General features: G+C 42.8%; 1 protein-coding gene across 1 annotated transcript in view; it reads left to right on the top strand.

Moving 5' to 3' along the window:
- Nucleotides 1-16,860, top strand: part of EYA2 (EYA transcriptional coactivator and phosphatase 2) — a gene marked incomplete at its 3' end in the record, with an annotated part of 48,555 nt that extends 31,695 nt beyond the window's left edge. The window contains 3 exon segments of the mRNA XM_008944555.1: nt 8,626-8,715; nt 14,524-14,582; nt 16,700-16,860. Coding sequence (XP_008942803.1) covers nt 8,626-8,715; nt 14,524-14,582; nt 16,700-16,860 — 310 coding nt within the window.
- Between the last annotated feature and the right edge of the window lie 556 nt (nt 16,861-17,416).

The raw sequence follows: 17,416 nt of genomic DNA, 5'->3' as shown, positions 1-17,416 counted from the left end.
TCTTTTCCTTCCCCCCCCCCCCCCCCACCCTTTCATTGAGTGCTGCAAGTAGCTTGTGCTTTACACTGCTTTGTTCTTGTGCAGGACCCTAAAGCCAGGACCCAATTGAAACACCATAGGGATTTAATCAAATCTGATGGTGATTCATGCTTCTAATGGCCGAATCTGTCCTTTACTACTTTACAAACTGAGAAGGAATAAAACCCCATTTTATTGCTCGGCTGTTAAAAACTATTTGTAGAAGTTGCTAAGGTTCAAATCAAAAGTGCCCTCCCTTGAGAACTATTAGTTAATGCTAAGTGCCATGGCATCGCTTTTTTTCTTCTTCTTTCACTTGAGATGTGGCCTTATATCACTACTGCTGTTCAAACATCTGAGAGTTTTCCATTCCTTTGACAAACATGAGCCAAAGTGCTTAAGGACATCTGTTTATTTTATTTCTTTAATGAGAAAACCTTCCAATTTCTTACTGGCTCAGCTGTGTTTATTTACATTTTGTTAGTCATATGTGTGGGGCACCTTGGGATGTTAGAAACCTGCAGAGGCCTATGCTGAGGGCTGCTAGCAGGCATCTTGGTCAGAGGCAGAATAAGCCCTTCCTAAGGAAAACACAGTCCTTGGAACTCCATAAAATAGATTTTCAAAACAAATAGAGCCTAATTCACTCAGTAGATCACGGATTAAGTCAAGATGAATACAATTTGGAAAGGATTTTCTGAGGAAGTTGGAGATTTTTTTACCCACTGGAGGCTAAATCTTGTATTTAATGCCTTTTTAAGTTAAATTAAAAAAGCATTCAATCACTGCAGGTAATAAAAAAGTCTGTTACTTCAGACGTGCTGCTATATCAATTAGTAGTTCATTATTGGAGAGAAGGGAGTAAATAATTCCAGCCATTTGATTGTTTCAAATGTGTATTTCGGGAGCAAACATCTGTGTTTGTCATCTGTACTGGCTGATGAGAAGCAGCAGCAGAAACAGCAAAACCAGACCCACAACAGCTTAGGCTGTGGGCACGGGAGATGCTCTGGGCTTGTGTAGCTGTAACCTCTTGTACTAGAGCTTAGGTGAGCAGAGGGTTTTCTAAGCAAAGTGCACATGTGGCATTTGGAAGTATTAAAGGATTATTTTTGACATAAAATATATATCAGAAACAATGTTGGATTGTCAAACAAGCATGAGTGAAGGGAGCCTGCTTTCCAGTGTTGTTGAATTGTGGCTTGATTTTAAGGAACATATAGTTAAAAAAAAAAAAAAGGACATAACTTGTGTTAGGAAGTTGCATGTGCAAAATAGGCCATTGTCCTGAGGATTACACACTGTGATGTTTCCACCAAGTTTTCCAGGAGTTTTGTTTTTCAGAGTGCTATCAAGGGCTTACACGTAGAAAGACAGTGATTTTCCTGAATTGAGGGGAAGGGAGTGAAGATGTATTTGGTTTAAATTTTACTCCCTTTTTTGACATTTATGGCCTGTATAGTAAAAAGAAATTATTTGTAGGTTTTTGGTCATGAACCTTTTGTATTGCTAAATAAAAATTATTTCCATTTGTTCTAAAGCATCCTGACCCAGCTTTTAACCTGTGTTTAAGTAAAGTATTCCCACAGGACTGGAATCCATTTCAGAACTCACGGGTTCAGACACTGGATGAATTAGTGTAGTCATTACTGCTTGTCCCTAAGCATAGTTCATTTAGAGAGGGAGGAGAACCTTTTCAACCTCCCTGTGCTCTTGAATGTGAGGATTTAGTGACTGACATGCCCATTTGCTTATGGGAGTAATTTCCAAGGTGTAGTCCCCAACCATTTCTGAACAGATACGTGCCTGTAAGAAGAGACTCCTTCAGTAAATAATAAGGAATACTTTGGAAGTATTGCATACTCAAGTCACAGTAAGGGTGAATATGAAAAGTTTTCTGAAGAAAAGGGATTAAATTACATTTGCTTTCCATCTTTCACAAGGTCACACTGTGATGAGTGTAGACACTGCTCATTTAAATTCTTGTCTAATAAACTTGGGTCTATCCATGTTTAGGTAAAACAGGATGTCTTCATTTTTGGGGAAAGAAGGTTTAGAGTCTGAAAAGCTGAGTGATTTTATTTAAAAAAGGACAATCCTTTTTTAAAAAAAGTCTGAAGTGTAGTTACTTAAGTCTTCTGAAAATGGGTTTCAGCTCCTGGGCTAATGTGGTTACTTAAAACAACTTTTCTCACAAATACTCACCCTCACTTAAAGCTCGGAGAAGCCAGGTCTAGCTGTAGCCTGTGCCTATTAAAAAGAAAAAATTGCCAGCTAAGCTACTTTAGTAAGTGTAGTAAAGGAGCTAAATGTGTTCTCTTCCTCAAAAAGGCATGGACTTACTTGAACTAGAACTGAAGCACATGGTTAATTTCCCATTATTAAGGGAAAGCCTTGTCCATAACTCAAGTTCTGATCAAGGTATAAAATGTTACATCTGAAGAATTATTCTGATTATTCTCACAGACTTTTTTTTGTTCAAACATGTGGCAGAGGCATTTGTATCTTTGCTTTTTTTTTTATTATTATTTTTATACGACAACCAAGCTGGTTCATTCACTAGGAGTTTCCAAGTAATTAAATGCAATTAGAACTATTAAATTCTTTCTTGTGGTGACAACTTCATTATTAACAGCTAACCACAAGGAGGAGATTTGACTTAGAAAGCCCTTGATTGTATACTAATCCGTCTCTCACCTCTGGCTGACACCTATGGCAGATAAACCCTATAGAATAGGAGTCTGATGAATACTCTTAATTAATACTTTCTTCCTTGTAGAAAAGTAATTATTTGCTCATGGCATAAACAGGTATTTGGCAAGGATTTAAAGAGACTGATTAGTTTTAAATACTAGGGCTTTATTTGGTTTTTTTTAAAGGCTGGGGGGCAGAGGGAGGTTTCAATCCAAGATCCACTCTCGGAATGACTTTGTCCTAACATTCTGAATGTCGGGTTAATTGGCACATTTGCTGAGTAGAAGTGGAGTCAGACAACAAGCTGATTTGTTATCCCTCTCAAAGGAGCCAGCTTTGCCCCTTTGCTAATGGCCTGCAAGTCTGAACAGGGTACCTGTAAGGCAGGGACTTGGCATGGGCTTTGGAGCCAGGATTGGAGGCGAGAGTGACTTGCACTTGAGAGATTGCCAGAGATAAGTCTGCTTCTCCCTTCCTTTCAAAATTGCAGTGTACCAGAGGGGAGAGCTGGCTGTGGACATCCAGCCAACAGGATTAGTAGTAGCTGCAGGTGTTAACAAATACATGTCTTTTTAATGCATACTCTAAGGCAAGTATAAGCTGTTTATGAAAAATCAATCTCAGTGTTTCAAGAGAGCCGTGGTAAGAAGGTTTTAATACAGAGCCACTTGGGAGGATGATGATGGTGCAGTTAGTAGCGTGCCTGCAATGCACATGGGCTTTTGTGTAGGTAATGCCAGTATCTTTAGTAGTGAAGAAAGAGCAGTGCAGGCTTTTGTGTTGGTGAGCTCCTCAAAAAGGGTCTGAGGACCTATGTAGTGCATGCTGCAACAAACTTGCAGGTATTGTACCAGCAAATGTGGCTTAAGGCTGATTTGGCTATGCTTACACATTTCCCATTCCCTTTGTTCTGCTAAAATACAGACTCATTGGAGTTTCACATGGAGTGAGGAGACCTAATTTCCCTCTTTAATCTACTGCTGTAATAGGGAAATATCTTTGCTTACCTCCAGTTTTTGTGGAAATCATCTTTAAGTGAAGACAGACTGAAGGCTTTTCAGCAAGCTCCTTTTAGCCATCTTCTGTCAACCTATTATGCAAAATGAGGGGACAAAATGAAAACAGAAACATATTAATTTTAGGGAAGGTGTTTTTAGCTTGGGGGACATAATCGAACTCAAATTGTAACTTTAAAATGCAAATAATTTCAAATGTACAGAACTAGTTCAAGGATTTGGAACAGCGCATCCAAGTAGCCAACATAAGAGCAACACTCAGAGCAAATATGTCAGGTCATGCCCTGGGGATATGAAAGAAAACGTTCCCCTTGGTGAATGGACATTTTTGTCTTCCTCTGCAGCATGTTCCACAGGCTTCTTTTGGCCTCATTGTCCTCTAATAAGACCATCTGCTGAACAGGCAGCAAAGTTAACCCCCAAACAAGCAGATAAAGAGCTGGGAGTTGGCAGTGCCTCACTTACAGTGAAAATTATCTTGCTCAGAAGATGCAGCCATTGTCAGCAGTAGGCAATAGCTGAAAGTCACCATTGTGACAGAAACAGCAGAGACATGTCCAGGGATGCTCTTTAGGGCAAACATTTTGATCCAAAATGTTAAAAAAGTGCTTATCTTACTCTTTGTATGTTTTGATCCTTTATTGTTTCTGAAGGAGTAGTAGAGAATAGGGACTTCCCACTCTCAGTTCTGTCAAGATGTGCACTAAGCAGTAATATGCAGCTGTGCAACTACTGCTCCCATTTGTTAGAAGTGGGAGTGAGGGGTATGTTGAGGAGGGGGAATACCAATGTCTTTGAGAATGGATACTTCAAATGCCCACTGCTCCCTTGGTGCTTATTTCCCCCAGCTGGTGGGAAGAAGCCTGTTAAAGCTGTGTCTTGGACAGTCAGGAGTGCCTGGTCTGTCATGTCCAAGCACCAGAGGTTAACACTAAAAGTAATTTATAACAGTGGGGCTGTTTAATTTTGACCCTGAAGGAAGCTCCAACAACGGTGTGTGGCAGAGGTGATGCATACAGGGGTACACCGTGGTGCTGGAGATTTTATTTACAAAAGGAGTTTATTGCCAGTTTTCTCGCCTCTCATTGTCCTTGTTTGTAAAAGCATGACTCGTAGATTAGCAGAGGGGTAGGACTTGGCTCTTCTAAAGTAACTAATCAAGCACTTGAGTTTTTAGATTAATCTGTTTTCACTGTAAAAAGTGGTTCCTAGAGGAGATTTATTTTCAAACTGTCTGTGGTCCATTCTGCTTTGGATTTCATGCGCATCACGAAATATGGGCTAGGTCTGTTACCCAGGAATCTTGTTCCCAGGGCTGCAGGTTGTGCTTTTTTTCTCTGGAAGGACATATCAGCAGGGGCTGTCGGTATGAACGTGGCAACTTTACGCTGCTCTGCTAAACTCACACCACTCTAATGCAGGCACTAGCAGTCCTCCACGGCAGCCCCTGCAGCGCAGAGCTCTCCTTCAGTGGCACAGCATTTCTGTGCCTGGGAAGAGCTCTCCATTGAGATCTGCAGACAAATTTCATAATTCTCTTTCACGTTATTCACACACTGTCCAAAGAACTTGGATAACATGATGATTGATAACTTGATATACTTTTGGTGTTGTCCTGTCAGTCTGATGTTCCTCTTTATTCCTACTTGAAGAGAAAGCTGTAGCGACTGTGTCTTTCCTCTGGGTGGGTACAGCTCCCTAGCACAGTGGGGTCCACGTCTGGGACTTGTGCTTCTAGATGCTACAGTAATGCAAATAAATAACTGCCAATGGAACCCTGGCCTAGTGCCTCTGGACACCTATATCATACTGGGGGTGTTGATTCGCCTTTTAACTTTATCAGCCTCGCCAAGACTTGGAAGCATGCCTTGCTAGAGAGGAAATGTCCATGCTGTGAAAGCAGTGATGCCAAATCATTTCCCCAAACAACCTCCCCTCTGGGTGGTAAAGTGCATTTTTCTGCTTTATTTTCATTCCATCATATTCTCTATCTCAAGAGAAAATTTTTTTCCTCTCATCTACAGTTTAATTTCCATATTGTTTTGTTTAAGAGAAGGTAACTTCATACACTGTGGAAATGTTTCTTACTCCCCATTAGTGATTAGCTTTATTGGTATTAAAGACAAAACTTAGAGGATAAATGACAGATACCAACCAATGAGATTTCCTGAATGAGTTTTGAAGACTAATGATCCTTAAAATGTATAAAAATAAATTGCTTCATTAAAAACTATTTTACAAAGTAATTTCTTCCTAGCAGCATATTTTCTTCAGAACAATTCCCCCGTGTAACTACACCTGGGTAGTAAAATCTGATGCAGTGCTGCTGGCACGGGGCCGCAGTCAGACGCCCTGACGACACCCGTGTCCCTGGGCCTGCCCGGGGAGCAGCTCTGAGGCTTCAGTCACAGGCCTCTCCAAGGCAAGTCTGTTGAAGTTCACTTTTTGCCCAGAGGAGAAAGTGCCCTTCTTCCTGGGACAGCAACAGGCATGTTTAAACATGAGTGACAGAGCTTTTCTTTAGATGGGCCCAGTGCTTGTGAGTCACACACATGGCTGAAACCACAGTCATTCTGCTCTAATTAAAGAGAACTACACCAAGAATGCGTAATAATTAGGTTAGTAATACACCATCCATGTCAACAGCATCTGCCACAAAGGTTGATTGAAATGTACTCATCCTCCAAACATTGTGCTCCCTGTTAGAGCTCCTCAACTAATTCATTATGGTCCTGTCATACAATAACATGACTCCAGAGAAATCTGCAGAAAATTAGAGCAGAGACTACATATAAATCTGCCCTGGTTTAGCATGGCTTGTAACTTCAGTGGAGGAAAACCACCCATATAAACATAAAGATGTGAGATCCCTGTCTTAGCTTTTGAGCTATGAGTGTTTAGCAGATTAACCACAGATCATTTTTGCTTGTGTTTTTGAATTATTTAATGAACAAGAAAATGTTCTGCTGGCAGCCTTATTTGCATCAGTGTGTTTCTGGGTTTAGGAGCAAGATCAGTTGTTTGGGAGTGGGAGGGGTGGTTGACTATGTACAAGAGACATGGAAGAGTGACTGAGACTTGATGAATGCTGCAGTGCACCAGGCTGGGTACAGCAGGTCACTTGCTTGTGTTTCAGAGTAAGAGGTCCACAGCACCCATTAGGCAGCTTTGAAGCAGTAAGCCAAGAGTCGTAGGAGCCCCGCGGCCATCATCTGTCATCCAAGGGGCAGCTTGGAGGACCAAGTAGATCTGCTGTGCACATGCAGTCAGCTGTTAATGTACCCCTGCAAGCCAGACGAAAGGGAAATGGCTCAGCTAAAAGTGTCAGTTGCTTTTGCCATGCAGGATTTTCTGCAGGTGGCTTCTCTGGCCAAGCAGAGTCAGTCCCATCAGCTTGGGCTGGTTTAAGCTTGTGCTCACTGACTTGGTGAGGAAATGAAGCACCAGCCTTCTCACAAGCAGTTCTGGTGTCTCACTGGGTAGCAAGGGACATGGAGAAACATTCATATTCTAAAATGAATCAATTAAATGCACTAACACAGAGCTACAGGTAATGCAGTCCTTCAGAGGAACTTACCTAAGGTTTTGCCACTGGTGGTGATAGCAGCAAGATCTGGATGTGAGAAGGTTCATACCTGCTCAAAAACGTGTAGGCTGTTTTAGAGCTGCCGGCGTGGGCACTTTCACATTCTCTTAACTGTTAAAAAAGTGGTTTTTAAAAATGCTGCAGGTACCCAGAGCTTCTTATCAAGTCCTTCCCTTCTAGGAAGCAGTTTAGGACCCTCTCAGGGAAGGGCCAGGTTAGACCCACAGCTGCTGGGCCAGGGGCTGCTGATACAATAGCATGGCAGAATGAACAAACCATCAGTCAGCCCATGCAGACAGGAGCTGTGGGTGCATGTTGCCATTTCTCACACTAGCTAGAATGACAGATGAACCCATCCAGCATTTTAGTGTGCTGTGTCTTGTCTCGTTCTGTCTTTAATTTTTTTTAAATCGATGTAGTTAGTTGGGTGTAGCTGCCATTATGGCTCCAGCTCTGGCTCTGCAAGCATGCTTTACACCAGTACAGAGCACACTCTGTCCTGAGCAGGAGTGGTCATACTTGGACAAGCATTTTATCATGCTATAATGGAGTAGGATGGGATTGTTTTAACTATGCTGATGCTTCTAAGTAAGTAGGCAGCTTCAGTGGGGATGGAAGAGCTTTGCAGTAGTGTGGCTGCCCTTGCATCTCCTGCCCAGGTGCACGTGTGCTGTGGAGGACAGCAGATGCTGTGTCATGCACTGGGCTCTGGTGTGGGAGCAGCACACCTGCCTTCCCACCTCTTCTGTCCTCTCATCTGAGTTCCTGTGGCAGTAAAGCCAGGCCTGCTGAGACACAGCCATTGCACCCTTTAGAGAAAGAGACTCAGTTTGTGTTTGAGCCCCTGGGGTCTGTTTTCAGTCTTTGCTCACCAAATTGCTGTTTGACATTAAAGAAAACAATGCTGACCTTCTATGGCTGGTTTGGAGGACCAAGTCAGGAAAGGATCACCCCTTGTGTGCTCTGTTGCTCTTAACTGTCCCCTAATCATTTACTAATGCCACTACTGACAGTCAGTTCTTGGTCCAACTTACCAAAGCAATTCTTACTGAGTGTCAGGTGTTTAAAGGTTCTTGTTATGATAATCTGAAGTGTGGGGGGTGTTACTGGTCAAGGCAGCCATAGACATCCTTCAGACAGAACTTGATTATCTAGGAGAGCAGAAGAAAGTATGGGAAAGTCATGTTAAGATACACGTGGGAAATAAAACTACTTTAATGAACATATCTTCAGAAACAGATATGTGTAGATCCTGTGTTTGCTTTAAGATCTCCCAAAGTGAATAGAAACAAACTGATTTTCCTCTCACAGGACACTACAACGTCTGTGCGGATAGGTCTTATGATGGAAGAAATGATCTTCAACCTTGCAGATACACATCTGTTCTTTAATGACCTGGAGGTATGTAGCTGCTTATTTTATTTAACAGCTCTTTCTCTAATTATTTGCATCTGGTCTACAAACTTGTTCTTCTGGCCAAGAAACTTTCATTTATGACCCCAAAGAAATGGGCCTTAGATGACTTATTGGAAGCATACTTGATTGTGTCCCTTCGACATCTTCATTCTGTTAAGGAATTTTTTTTTCTAAATACACAGTAACAATGGTGGCTTTTGGCAGTTTTACTAAATCTAATAATGGGGACATTGCTGCTGCTTCTCCTGAAATTTGCTATTTAATAATTTTATTAAGCTAAATTAGCATAGATCCTATGGGGCAGGTAGCAATTAGTTATGAGTCAATGCAGAGGTTTTTGAAACGGTCTGTTTTCTTGAGAGAGCTCTGTTTACACACACAGAGCAGGAGGTCTGCTCAAGCTCAGGCACACTGCAGGATGAAACTGTGAGAGTTTCAACACTATAGATCAAAAGGAAGAATCCTTCCCATTTGTGGCATGGTTAAATCTGACTGTACCTTACACAAAGTGAAAATCCTTTTGAATATACGCTGAAATTCAAGCAAAGTGGTGGCAGCAGAATTCTGTCACCAGCTGAGAAACAGTTGTACAGTGCTGATGAAAATCTGTTTGCATTTGCAATCATAGAAATCTTGTGAAGGAGTCCCATACAAAGTGAGTAAAGGTGGGGTTTGTGCTGTGGGCACCTTGGAGTCAGAATACTGCTTGGAGGTGTTTGAAGGGAAAAAAACTGGTGTCCCTGGGCAGGCTTCTGTGGCCTTTTTTCTTCTGGGAAAAAAAAAAAAGAATTTGTTTCTGTGCCAAAAGAAATGAGGGAACTTTTTTCTGTGCCTGATGAGTTCATTGAGAACTTCTGGTTCCTTCACTGCTTAACTGCATGTGGTCCTCTGCATGACAGGAGGTACAACCTTTCCTGCCACCTGTCTCCTTACAATCTGAGGTTTCACTTGCTGAGAATTCTCATTTCCTTTCAGGGGTAAGTAGTGAGTAGCACCTCAACTGACAGATTTTTCGTCTTTCAGCTTTTTTCAAAGAGGGCGTTGGTGATGAGGGTACAGAAAGTGCAAAGTGAAAAAATCCTTCTCTTAGAAAGAAAAAAAGGGAGCCCAGGGCACTATATAGGTAGTGATAATATTTAACATGCAACCAGCACTTTCCAGCCATTAGATCTCAACATGTGATGTGACAAAGGTCCATGTCCTGCACAAAGCCCCCCTCCAGAAATTCTTTGCCTATCCAGACTTTTGCAAGAATATAAGTTGGCAAATCATTTTAAAACAAGTTTTCTCCTTGCTTTGCTTACTGTTCTAAAACATGAAATGAAGTAGCAAATTGTCTGCCCTCAGTCAAATTCTGCCAGTCAGTAACAGCTCTGACTGCTAGAAGCAGAGTCCTTGGGTTGGTTTTGTCTCGCTTGGCCTCTCAAGTTTTTCTTCAGAGAAGTAAGTGTTCACAAAATTTCACTTTCCAAAAAAATCCCACTGCAGTTTGGAAGAATTTGCAACAGTCATCCATCTCTGTTAACCACCCTAATCCTTCATTTGGAATGTTAAGAGTTACATCTGAGTATTCACAAAGTGATATTTAAGGATCACATATCAAGTTCCAAGCTTAAAAAAACTACAGTGAATTATATTCTTAAAAAATAAAACAGAGATTTGTAAAAAACAAGTACAGAAACTGATTCAGTTCTAGAACCACAAATATTACTACATACATTAGCACCATCATGTGGTACAACACTGGCCTGTGCAAGACAAAATAAGCCAAAACCACATGGGGCTGAAAACACTTCTGACCATCCTGTGTTGGGCAGGGTAAAAGAAGCTGTAACTGAGAAAGCAGTAGAATAGTTGTCCCATTTGAGACCAGAGCTCGAGGACTCTCACTAGATAATGCTAAACATAGCAAAGCTTTCATCTGGCACAAATCCATAGCCATGTTCAGGCATTTTGGGGGACTCAGGAGACTGAACCACCCAGATCGTGGCTGGCCTCAGTCCTGACAGCAGAAGCAGGGGGAGAAGTGGAGGAAATGTCACCCGTCCTCGACAGAGAGGCACACTGGACAAGGAAATCAGTTATTACCTTGCTTTAGCACAGGGGAATCGTTTGTTTTGCTGGCTGCAGTTTGCAGTGCTGTGCAGAGCAGACGGTGCTGTGAGGCTGTGAAGCCCTTCTGAAGCATTCCCAGAAAGTGCCTGATTTGTCCATAGACACAGCGAGGTTTGCACAGCCCTGGCATTTGTGTGGTCATTCTTTGTCTGGTGAGGATGTGATTTCACATCGTAGCAAAACACTGGCTTCAGTCTAAGTGAGGAGCCTGAACTGGAATACTCCCTTTTTTCCATCAAACAATTAGTGTGATACTCTGTTGTTAGCCAGGGCTTTATCTGTTTTCAGGGTTTACCTAGGAGGGATTCAGGTAAGTGTTTCCTGGGTGCATTGTCTGGATGCTTTTTTTTCCTCCCATGCTTGGGAGTGAAAATCTTGGGTGAATGAGAAGGTGAACCAGTAGACCCATTCAGACAACCTGCTTTAACCAACCCTCTCTCAGTGCAGCAGCCCTAGTAGAGAGGCCAATTTCCCCTTCAATTCATCCCAAACCTCGGGCCAGTTGTCTGGAAGGAAGCTGATCACTGGTCCCCAGGGCAGCTGGATGACTGCAGAAGCCTTAGACCTAGACTCCTACCAAATACTTTTGGTCTTCTCACAGAAAGGGTTTAGTTAAAAGTTTAGTTTAAAGTTCACTTTTTAAGTTGTACAACTTAGAAGCTGGCCTTTTTTTCCAGCTGATTCAGGGCAGGGCAGGGTTGGTACTTCTTGAAGCACAACTTAGTGGTGGGCCTGCCCCATAGCAAAGAATCAAAGTAGCAAACCTTGACAAGGGCACGAGTGTGTTGCACTTCCAGGGAGTGCAATGACACAAGCACTGACCTGTCCTTCAGGTTGTTAGCAACGTAGCCCAGGCAAGGTCCACACTGAAATCTTACAAGTGTGGTTTTGCCACACTAATGCATCCACTCGTAGAGCACATGCCTGTCAACCACATCCTCTCTGCTTGCAACAGTACAGGCAGATTAAATCCCTCTGGTCTGCAAGTATAGGCCATACCAGGGGTTGTGTACAAAGGCCTCTGATCACACTGTAGAATATATCAGCAAATACTCACTGAAGGATATATTCTCAGTCTCTGTTCCCCTTCACAGAAACAGTGGAGAAAAAGAGTTGCCCAAGGTTACAGATCATAGTGAAGTTAAAATACAAACTCAGAGCTTTCCAGGATTGTGCTTTTTCTCCCAGATGCCTTTTGTTCACAATGCAAGGCAGCCTACAGACCTTCCGCCCCCAGTGCCCCTGGAGATATTATTGTCAAGCACTCTGGAAATCAGGTATTAAGGACAGAAGTACTGACAAGGGGAAGAGGAATTAACAAACAAGGGGATTAGTGTGTTTACAAAGCACTGCCTTTCAGAGCCATCCCTGGAGGTTTTGTGTTCTGGGAACTGTTAAACCTCCATTTAATTAGGGATGCAAGCTCAACTGATCAATGAATCCACGAGATAAAAATCTCTTAACACAGTCCTGATACACAAATAGACAACTTGTGCATACATAAGTTGTTTTCATAAGTGCAGAGACATACCTGGAGAGTATTCAGAGGGAGCATAAGTGACAGAAAGAGAATCTCCATGAGTCCTCAGGAACAGCTTCTATTTCACAAGGAGGCAGCAGAGGTTTTCTCCAAGCCTGCAGGTACCATTTCAAAGCTGCATTAGCTCAGGCTTTTTTAGGTGTGGGTACAAGGGTCTGGTCCCACCTGGACCAGTTGTGCATCACAGGTTGACCTAGAGATATATCACAACAGTAAAACCAGTTCAGTTCTCACAGCTGTGAGGGCTGACTGAGGTCTTCCACATATGACTGGGTTACAGACTATACCTGCCACACATCATATACCTCCCAGAGACTAGAGTATCATTTAAAAAAGTGAGCAGATGTGATAACTGGGATATGTCCCCATTGCAGACTTCCATTCAGACAATCTGGACCTTGTTTTCAGCAGCCCAGATATCTTGCCTTGATGCCCTACTCACTTAGATTTCAAGGAAGTTCTGCAAGAATGAAGAACCAGGCAGTAGAACGTGGCCCACGTTCTTGCTGAGCAGCTTTCCTGAGTCTCGCCCCGTAAGAGGAGGGGCTGGGCCGGTGGACTATGAGGTAGTGTCTCACCCAGTGCCATGGTGTTCTAGTCAGTTAGAAACGTGATAGCTGCTGTTGTCACACTTCAGTGTACAGAACAATTCGTCCACAAATGAGGAAAACAGATCCCTCCACAAATACCTTTCCCCTGACTTAATGCCCTGCATCGTACAACTGGAGCGGGTGGGCTGCACCAATATTATCCCAGCATGGCTGACAACAGCTCTGGGGAGGGGGTGATGTAAACTTGTGGGGGTGGAGGAGGGAGGTGCCAGCAGATCTGCTATCCAGCCGCTGGACTCCAGTTATATACAGAAATGTATGCCCTGGTGATAGGTTGATAAGAGGATTGATGAAAACAAGATAAAATTGTGTGTCTTTTTGAGAATTATGTAAAATGAATGCTGCAGAAAATTTCATGGTTATGGACAAGAACAATCTGTGGCATTTTGCTATTGATGGCAAGTTTAGTTACTCATTTGGGGACTTTTTTCTTTTTTTGAAAGGGGCTAGTTTGAAGTAATTCATAAAACTTGTAGTTGTGTAAGGAAGGTAAGACAAATTCTGTGGTTTATAGAATATTGAAGTCGTGACGAAAAACTGTACCTTGGTTAGGTTCTGACTTCAGAGTCCTGTTGTAGGAAGTGCTTTTATCTCTGTTGAAAAATCAGCCAGGACAAAAGATAGTGTTCCTCAGCTGGAAGGCTTTCTGTTTTATTCTTACCTGCAAGGGTCATGGAGAAAGGAGATTTAAGGTGGCAGGAGAAGCTTCCTGATTTTTCTCTTTCTAAACTTAATGCTAAGACTGTGAAAGAAACCAAAGAAATAACATTTCCTACATTTTTGAGGCAGAGCCTCCACCATCAAACAATGAAGAATTTTGGAAGATAAGATCTAGAGTATATACTTCCTTCATGCAGGCTGAGTTCCAAGTCTATACTCTGGTTAAATTTCCTGTGCACAGATTTCCTCATTACTGACAGACGCTATTCCTGAACTCTGTCTGTGGCTGGGGCTATGAAAGGGTGCCACCTTCAGTGCTGCAGCCCCGCTTCCCTGCACATCAAAGGAAGCTCAGCCCCCTCAGAACAAACTGAGAAAACACCAGCAGGACTGTAGTCTCTGGAAGTTTCCTTGGGACAGATCTTCTTCCCTTGTAATTATGTGGACACACACCTCCTGTCCCAAGCAGTATTCTCACAGGGAGAAAGGCTGCCAAATCTCTGCCTTATCATGCATAGAAAGTTAAAAAAAACAGTTTTCCTTCCTAAAACACAAGCATCTCTTGCCCTCCTGTCTGCACAGGAAGAAGTTTCACTTACTGTATTATTCAAGAGCTGTTGTGCCCCTAGATAACAGCAGATCTCCTGCTCACACCCACACACACACTGTCTATTCATATTCTGTGCAAGTGCTGTGTGGTACTTGTTCCTAACAATTAACTGGCTAGACTATGCCAGACAGTACTAGCAATAGGTAAGATTTTATTTCCTTAATATTACACTTAAATAATTTTTTCATTACATTTTTTTCAACATTTTTTTCAAAGCATTTACTTACCGCTGGATTTTATTTCCCTGCTCTCCTCAGGACTGTGACCAGATCCACATAGACGATGTGTCATCCGATGACAATGGTCAGGATCTAAGGTACGGGAGCTCCAGGCTGGAAGCTGCAGGTCAGGTAGTCCCCAGCTGTTTGAAGATGGCAGGGGGCTGGTCAGTGATGCAAAATATCATTCTCAGCCGTGCACCCTCTCCCCTCCCTGGCTCCACGCTGTCTGCCTTTATTAAGCACACAGAAGCAGGGTCCCCTTTCTCACATTCATATGCCTGTGCCTACTGTCAAGCTCTGACTACACTGAGCTTTGGCACATCTAAAGCTGAGTTGAACTCCGTCAGACTATGCTCATTTCTGATACAGTCTGGCCAGCCAGTTGGCACAGGTGTGGCCAGAACACTTCAAAACCAGACTGAGAGGCTTCCCACTGCCCAATACATAATGGATGGGCTTAAGAGTGAGGATCTGGGACCTTGCCGTGCCAGAGCCTTGTTGCTGGTAGAAACCTGCACCAAAACTGCACCAAATGTTATTGCTATCTCTGTAAGTTAGATAGTCATGTACATTCAAAACTGCTCCTGTAGTCATGGTAATTGGCTCAAGAATGAAATGTGCAGAGCTTATAGACAGCTTTATAATTTGTGTTTCTGTGGCTGGTTATTATGAGAAATTGTTGCAGAAACAGCACAAAAAACAGTGAAATGTTTTAGGGAATAGATCCTTCCTTCTGCAGAGAAAACCAGAAAGATTTTTTGCTGTACCTGAAATGCTAGTTAGTGTTTTGCAATGCACTGAAATGGCACATATATATTTAGGTCCTTTGGCTCCAGTGGTCTGTGAGCAGGTGAGTCTGGATAATTGTTCAGGCATTAATTAAAATAGTAATTTGGGGTTTATCTCAGTCAGTGCATGCACTTTGAATGAAATAAAATCTGTATGCTAACAGTGTATCTTGAACCCTGTGAAAAGCCCCTGCCTGAGGCATTTTAGTTGTTTCAGAAATACTCAGCTGCTCATGGCTTGCCTGTGTGGGAAATAAAGCTGAGCTGACTGAACTATGTTAAGCGTGTTAAACCCCTGTATAGATATTTTGATGAAGAAATAAAGTGGCATCAGGGCTTTCTAGAAGGGGAAGTCACTGTGGTAAATCTGGATGTGAATACACAAGCAGTGGCTACTCCCCCAGTGAGGTGTCACAAGCACTGTAAGCTGAGCTACCTTCAGGCTGCAGGTGAGAAGCATGGGTCTGTGTCGTTGAGCCTTTCTGCCCCTTCCCTTGCTCTGGTTCAAGTCCAGTTTGCCCGAATCTGCTGGCCCTGTGGCCTGACCCAGCCGACCGTGCCCCATGAGCTGCAGCTGCCCTCTTTCACTGCAGTTCAGCTTGAGGTCTGCTCAAACCATGAAGCCCATCCTCATGCAGTCATCTGGCAAACATTTTAGGATGACATGAGCTGGTACTGCCTTTTTTCATGCCCCTACTCCCAAACCAGAGAACTGATCCAGCTGAAAATATTATGTTTTAACTGGAGCAGTTCCCTGATCTGATTCACCTCAGGGCTAAAAAAAATGTGCTGGTACAAAGAAAGGGATATCAAGGAGGGGTGCCTGGTAGAAGGCAAGATTGCTTCCTTCAGAGAAATTGCCTGTGTAAAGTGTTTGTAGAATTGTGACTTGCCCCCAGTTCGTTGTGGTATTTAGTATAAAGCTGCTTGGAAATACTAACTTAGTTAAAAACACACAAAGTTTACATGTTGCAGGCAGTCAAGGCTCCTTTAGTTAATTTCTTAAGTTTTTCTCTTGAGCTAATTTTTTTTCAGAGCTGTTCAACAATATAGCCAAGCAGTCAGAAAGGTAACACCACCACTCTCTCCTTTAGAATTTGACTGGTTTTGCAGTTACCTTAGCAGCCTGGATGAGAAGCAGGTGAGGAATTTCAGGGACCTCAGGACAGTCAGATGTTCTGTAGTCCAGAGAACCTCAGAACTGGCAGGTCATGCAAAGTAACCTCCGTTATGTTTACAGTAAGAATATTTTTAAAATCTGTGCTAGTAACTGTGCTAGAGATGAACTCCAGTTCTGTACAGAGTGTCCTGTGGATATCTCTGCTGCCACTTGTCTGTTTTGCTTTTCAATTGTTTCGACTCCCTGCTGGCACCGTATAGACTGTAATGATACTGACCTGTTCTCTCCCCTCCTCCTCTCCCAGCACATATAACTTCTCTGCGGATGGCTTTCACAGTTCAACTGCCAGTGCAAACCTGTGTCTGGGCTCGGGTGTTCACGGGGGAGTTGACTGGATGAGGAAATTAGCATTCCGCTACCGCCGGGTGAAGGAGATGTACAACACCTACAAAAACAATGTCGGGGGTAAGTGTCTATGGCCGGGCGACCAGCAGGACTTTCATCTTCCCAAACACCTCTGACCCTGCTCGGGACATCTATGGAGGAGGTGTAGAGAACATCATGATAAGAACACTTCACAGTGAGCTGAGAAAGTGTTTCAGCAGTCATCCTTAAATCCTGTACAGGATCTGCAGGAGATATTGCTGAAATACTTGGTGTAGTGGTTTGAGAAGGACTCAGGTCTGAATGTGGGGTTTTAATATGTAAGTTCTTTGGCAGGAAAGCTACCTTCTCCAATACTCCAAAGTATTTAGTAAGCAAGCAAACAGTTTAAAAGTAAATATGCTTTTGTTTTTTTCCACAGAAGACAGGGCTGATCTCTCTCTGAAAGCATTCTTTTATCATAACTTCTTGCTTTTAACTCCACCAAATATCGGGATGCCCTGAGTTCCTTCATCTTAGCTAGTTCCAGACAGTTCTTCCAATAGGCTGCTCTGTTTCTCTTTTAAACATCAGTGCCAGGTGTCTGACTGAAAGGGAAGAAGCAAAACTCAACAGTATCACCACAACCTGTTTTTTT

Source organism: Merops nubicus, unplaced genomic scaffold (assembly GCF_000691845.1).
Source record: "Merops nubicus isolate BGI_N331 unplaced genomic scaffold, ASM69184v1 scaffold40127, whole genome shotgun sequence".
Classification (NCBI taxonomy): Eukaryota; Metazoa; Chordata; class Aves; order Coraciiformes; family Meropidae; genus Merops; species Merops nubicus.
The sequence above is the reverse complement of the archived record's forward strand: the minus strand, read 5'-3'. Positions and strand labels throughout refer to the sequence as shown.